Source organism: Saccostrea cucullata, unplaced genomic scaffold (genome assembly GCF_032062105.1).
Source record: "Saccostrea cucullata isolate Sc308-1 unplaced genomic scaffold, CSIRO_AGI_Scuc_v1 ctg20310, whole genome shotgun sequence".
Lineage (NCBI taxonomy): Eukaryota > Metazoa > Mollusca > Bivalvia > Ostreida > Ostreidae > Saccostrea > Saccostrea cuccullata.
Genome location: NW_026937389.1, coordinates 1,239 through 7,982, shown reverse-complemented (window position 1 = coordinate 7,982; position 6,744 = coordinate 1,239). Strand labels below are relative to the sequence as shown.

Below are 6,744 nucleotides of genomic sequence, written 5' to 3'. Positions count from 1 at the left end.
TGGTATCATAAAAGTAGGACAATACTCATTCTAATCATTTTATGTCAACATTTTTTGAATAATTAATTTTAAATAATTATACAAAATTATATAATTAGGCCTATTAATCAATTGACAATTCTAACAAAAAGTTCATCACTACTTACGCAACATCTGTCTCACAGACAAATCTGAAAACGTGTCCGCACGGTTCATCGGCCCATCTACCATGATACCTGTCCCATAATGCAACACAATTTGCATCTGTATGCTGATTTGGCTCACCCGGAGAAAAGTCATTCACAGTTATGGTCTGCATGTTAGAGGAATAGATCCAGCGATCTTCTTCTATCAAGTCAGAAATTCCGATCCAATAGAAACTGGAGTCATCTGGAAATACGTCAAATGAAAATTCAAAGAGCAAAGGCCACTTTGGGCCTTATTTGGCTCTGAGAATTTCTGAAAAATCAAAACCGCTCTGTTTAGGTTGCAAATGCAGTCTTTATTACTTGGAGTGTTTGTGACCGCGTATTTATTAGTCATGACGTAATTTTCTCTCTTGTCAATGCATTATGACGTCATAAAATGCGTCACTTTCCTTTTCTTTTGAAAATAGCCTAAAGTTGAAGTATTTTTTCAATATTTTATATAGAGTACAACCTCTCATCCAAAATATGAAAATTCATAATGAAAGATCTGTTTCGGAAGATCAAAAGACATGTTTTATTATTTTTTCGTGGGTTGTGCTCATATTTTTATTCTTTGCTGAAGGTAGTCAAAAACGTTTTCGGCAAATTTCAAGAACATTGCAATTTCTTAAAGCCTGTTTTCCAATATCTGGATTATCTAAAAAAAAAATTATTGTAGGAAATGAAAGCACCAAGCGTCTACTTTATTTTGATATATGGAGTGGGAAAGAGGGTGATAGTTGATTAATTGATATAAGTAAAGGGACATTTTATGCATAAAGTGAACCTAGCTTTTTATTAAAAGTAAAATGTTTAGTCGAATATGTGTTATCATTAACCTTAAATGATATCAGTTCGACAATTTTTTAAAGACTGTTTTAGTTTGAATGCTTTAGAATCGCCATGTAGGGAGTTTATCCTTACATCGCAGGTTCGAATCCTACTTCTGGACGTGGAGGCCAGTCCTTTTGAGGTCCCATATCATATAAGGGATGGTACGAAAAAGATTTTCAATGGTCAAAGACCATGAGTGCCGAGTACGGGATAAAATGTGCAGCTCTACACCAGGAAGTGGTGGCGTCTCCAAATGAGTGAAAAATTCTAGAAAAGAACGTAAAACAACAGACAAACAAAAACAAATCCAGTAATCTATCAATTCTGCGCAACGAGTAACGTATCAGAAACCTTTGGCTAGCTATAGCGAAGATAAAATTATGCATTTTCATTATACATGTATGATTATAGAGCCCTACCCTTACTTTCATACTTTTGACAAATGATTCAGTGCTTTTTACAATCATGCCAACAGTTTAAATTTTTGATACTCTAAGTGAAGAAGAGTTTTAATATTACAATTTTGAAGGATTTAGTTTCATTCTTTAGTCCTTTGCAAGGGAAGGGAGGTCATGAAATTCATAAATTTTTATTCCTCTTCACACAAACATGCTATGCTGAAATTGGTTAAGTGGTTTCAGAAAAGAAGATAAAATGTTCAAATTTAACACACGACGGACGACGAGAAACAGATAGCAAAAGGTCACCTGATGGCCATAAATAGAGATAAAGGTACTACATATATTTCACAGGCGTTCTATCTGGGGAAAAGAAATACTGCTTTACTTACGAAGACTTTGAAAATGGCTGATGAGAAAAGATGATTCAGCACTAGTCCTGGGTTCCGCCAGTTTGGAATGAAATCCAGCACATATAGCCTAAAGAATATATTTCATCAGAAAATAGAAAACCTCTCGTAAGATTAAAAGTTCTGTTCAGCAAACACGGACCTCCGAAATAACAGAGGTGGATTCAGGTGCCATGGAGGAGTGAGCATCCCCTGCTGACCGGTCAAACCCGCCGTGTGCTCCTTGTCATGATCAGGAAATAATGGAAAATCCATCGTCAATCCAGTGTGTAAATAATGGACTAACAATTTATCTGAAAAACATCAGTCAGCATTGACTCAACAATGAATTGTATTTGCTTACAAGGTCCTATCGACCATAGAACTTACGAAATGATGGCTTTTAAAGAGACAGTTGATATTCTTGTTTCATCACCTTGTTTGTCAATGATTAACCTCGTTTTGGAAATTGTTCATACGTAGAGCATGCTCTTGCGTATCGAATCAAGTGAGATAAATTATATAAACTCCGTGTGCAAGTTATGATGGTATATTGCTGCATAAGTAAGGGGAATTCACGATTGTAAAGTTCAGGCCTGGGGGCCATATAACTTAGACGAGCTCACTTTTGATCTCACTTTCACTTTTCCCCTATTAATTCCTTTGGAAAAAGTGAGCCTGAGATCAAAAGTGAGCTCGTCTAAGTTTTATGGCCCCCAGGCCAAGTCATCACGTTTATCTTAGAGTTTGGTTGTAAGATTACCATTAACGTCTTTTTCAGGTAAAATATCAAAATATGGTAAAATAATATTTTAATTAATATACGAAACAAACTATCAGAATTTACAGAACAAGACAGCCAGATGACTTTACACTTTGTATTATAAGAGATTGTACTCGTTTATTTGCATACCTCCGCCTCTCCCCACGGCCTAGCAGTATGACTGAACCAATAGCATTTATTCGGAAACTGATTCCAACCAGGCTGACAGTTTAAACCTACAATTATCGTTTTCTTAAATGTAAATAGTTTCTTTAAGAACGAACAAGATGTGTTTGTAAAACACTGATGCCCCTGTATGGCAACATATCAAAGATTAAGCTTTTCTTAAAGGCAAATTTAATTAATTGGTACCAAAAGTAGGGTATTCTCACTGGAAAACAATTGTGAAATTTAAAAGTAAGCTAATGTTAAAGTTTTTTAATAAGTACAAAAATCTCCAAGGTCAAGGTCAAAAGGTCAATGTAATTAGTCTCAAATGAAAGGTCTTGCCAAATTAAATACGTATTTAGAGCATGAAAGCCCTAGCCCTAACCGTTCAGAAGTTATGATCAACGTTTAATTTCTTAAAAAGTAGGTCAGACTCCAAGGTCAAGGTCAAAGGGTCAAAGTTATTGTTATCAAATGAAAGGTCTTGTCATAAGAATTGAATATGTAAAGTATGAAAGCACTAGCCATAACTCTTTAAAAGTTATGGTTAAGGTTTGCTTTTTTAAAGTAGGTCAATCTCAAAGGTCAAGATTAAAGGGTCAAAGTTCTTGGTATTTAATGAAGGGTCTTCTCACAAGGATTACATATATGAAGTATGAAAGCCCTACCCCTCACCGTTCAAAAGTTATGGCCAAGGTTAAAGTTTTTTCACAAGTACGAAAATCTACAAGGTCAAGGTCAAAGGGTCAAGGTTGTTGGTATCCAGTTAAAGGTCTTTTAACAAACATTACATATGTGAAGTATAAATGTTCTGATGTCGACTGTTCAAAAGATATGGACAAAGTAAAATTTTAAAATTTTCACGTTAAAGTGGGTCAAACTCCAAGGTCAAAAGATCAAATTTGGTGGTACCCAAAGAAAGGTCTTGTCACAAGGAATACACATATGAAATATGACAGTCATAGCTCCACTAAATCAAAAGTTATGGGCAAAGTTAAAGATTTTGCGGACAAACAGACAAACAGAGAGACAGACAGACAGACAGACAGACACGACAAAAACTATATGCCCCCGAAACTTTGTTTACGGGGGCATAAAAACAGGTAAATATCGATAACTGCTTGATGACAAGCGCTACTTTCAGAAGATCACGTGATCTAGGAAGGTGGCCAAATATTTCAGATCTTGATCGGCATCGAAAATATGTTACATTAATGTGTTTAGAATATATACAGCAAAATCTATAATTTTACACCTTTTTTATTCAAAGTCCAAGGACAAATAATATGATCACTTATTGTTTTACAAGCAGAAATGTAAAAAAAAAAAAACAAGATGTGTTTGTAAAACACTGATGCCCCCGTATGGCAACATAGCAAAGATTAAGCTTTTCTTAAATGCAAATTTAATTAATTGGTACCAAAAGTAGGGTATTCTCACTGGAAAACAATTGTGAAATTTGAAAGTAACCTAATGTTAGAGTTTTTTAATAATTACGAAAATCCCCAAGGTCAAGGTCAAAAGGTCAATGTAATTAGTATCAAATGAAAGGTCTTGCCACATAAAATAGTTTTGTAGAGCATGAAAGCCCTAGCCCTAACCGTTCAGAAGGTATGGTCAACGTTCAATTTCTTAAAAAGTAGGTCAAACTCCAAGGTCAAGGTCAAAGGGTCAAAGTTATTGTTATCAAATGGAAGGTCTTGTCATAATGATCAAATATGTAAAGTATGAAAGCACTAGCCCTAACTCTTTAAAAGTTATTGTCAATGTTTGCTTTTTTAAAGTAGGTCAATCTCAAAGGTCAAACTCAAAGGGTCAAAGTTTTTGGTATCCAATGAAGGGTCTTCTCACAAGAATTACATGTATAAGGTATGAAAGCCCTATCCCTTACCGTTCAAAAGTTATGGCTAAGGTTAAAGTTTTTTCTAGAGATGGCAATCGAATGCAGAATTGCTAATAGGTTAATCGTAAGACGTTCCGACCGATTAACCGGTTAACCGTATCAATATACTTTCTAGATTTTTTTCAAAGTACAATGTAACTATGTCGTATGTACAAAGAAAAACTATCAAAGATAATTGACGTTCATAACATTCCATTTGTCTTGATTTTGAATAAGAAAAAAAATTGTTTTTAAATTTCACTTTCGATATCATTTAGAAAAAAAGACTGAAAAAATCCCCAAGCTAATTTATAGAGCAGATGTCATGCAAGGTAAAATTATAACAATTATAGAAAAATATTTTGAACTGTAGCTCTTAATTTACAATTTCTAATAATTTAATTAGATAAAGAACTAAATACGACAATATTTCCAGTTCACATTGCTCTCATTAATTATCTAATTATAAATCGTTAAAGAAATATTGGGCGGACTGGGTAACGGCTTGGTGTTTGTATAATAATTAACGCTACGTAAACTGACCAATTACCCCCATGACCTCAATCAAATGAAATCAGGAGAACCATAATTATCTTCTATAAGTTTGGATAGTTTGTTAAACGCTAAATTTTCAATCCTATGTGCAGTGATCTCTCTCTTTTTTTTTAATGAATTTTAGGAGAATTAGGTTCAATTTTATTTTTTTTCGACTAACCGATTACAAATTTTCTAACCGATTGCCATCGTTCCGACCGAGTAATCGGTTAATCGGTTACAAATTGCCATCCCTAGTTTTTTCACAAGTAAGGAAATCTACAAGGTCAAGGTCAAAGGGTCAAAGTTATTGGTATCCAGTGAAAGGTCTTTTAACAAACATTTTATATGTGAAGTATTAATGTCCTGGTGTCTACTGTTCAAAAGATATGGCCAAAGTAAAATTTTAAAATTTTCATGTAAAAGTGGGTCAAACTCCAAGGTCAAGGTCAAAAGGTCAAATTTGGTGGTACCCAAAGAAAGGTCTTGTCATAAGGATCAAATATGTAAAGAATAAAAGCACTGGCCCTAACTCTTTAAAAGTTATGGTCAAAGTTTGCTTTTTTTAAGTAGGTCAATCTCAAAGGTCAAGGTCAAAGGGTCAAAGTTCTTGGTATCCAATGTAAATTCTTTTCACAAGGATTACATGTATGAAGTATGAAAGCCCCATCCTATACTGTACAAAAGTTATGGCCAAGGTTAAAGTTTTTTTACAAGTAAGGAAATCTACAAGATCAAGGTCAAAGGGTCAAAGTTATTGGTATCCAGTGATAGGTCTTTCCACAAACATTAAATATGTGAAGTATAAATGTCCTGGTGTTTACTGTTCAAAAGATATGGCTAAAGTAAAATTTTAAAATTTTCATGTAAAAGTGGGTCAAACTCCAAGGTCAAGGTCAAAAGGTCAAATTGGGTGGTAACCAAAGAAAGGTCTTGTCACAAGGAATACACATATGAAATATGAAAGTCATAGCTCCACTAAATCAAAAGTTATGGGCAAGGTTTTTGCGGACAAACAGACAAACAGAGAGACAGACAGACAGACAGACAGACACGACAAAAACTATATGCCCCCGAAACTTTGTTTACGGGGACATAAAAATGCATTTTACTTCTAGCCATTTTAGCAAGTGCCAAGTGCGATTAAAGTAGTCTCAATCCTTCTAACCTTACGCTTTGCTTTATTCATCGAGTTATATTTAGTACATGTTTGAGATAAAAAGAGTTAGCTAATGATAATTGATAATTATAGTAAATATTATTTTACTTACAATTTGCACTTTCAAGACCACAAAGTACAAAACCAAGAGATAAAATACTGATTAACTGCATGTTGCACAGTTGTAGAAAATGAAAAGAGAGCGAAATTATCTCGGCATAGATTTGATAAGACAAACATGTTAAAAGGACGAATGTTATGAGATAAGAGTTCAAAAATGATAAGAAAGAAAGAATTGGTAGTCTTATCAAGCTGGGTATATGAATATTTTGACCTATAAATATTTTGAGAACACTTTGTTTTGCATACATCACAATTGGTACCTGAGTTTTTTCAGAAGAAATGGTTTCTCCATTACATATGTACATGCGCAAAGGTCAATGGGTTCAA

General features: G+C 34.1%; 1 protein-coding gene across 1 annotated transcript; it reads right to left on the bottom strand.

The window, feature by feature from the left end:
* Positions 1-146: 146 nt before the first annotated feature.
* Positions 147-6,496, bottom strand: LOC134248113 (perlucin-like protein; the record flags this gene model as incomplete). The annotated part of the gene is made up of 4 exons (XM_062730532.1): positions 6,407-6,496; positions 2,702-2,787; positions 1,792-1,879; positions 147-369 (listed from the first exon to the last, which is right to left on the bottom strand). Coding segments are annotated over exons 1-4 (458 nt in total), but the record flags the coding sequence as incomplete, so codon positions are not given.
* Between the last annotated feature and the right edge of the window lie 248 nt (positions 6,497-6,744).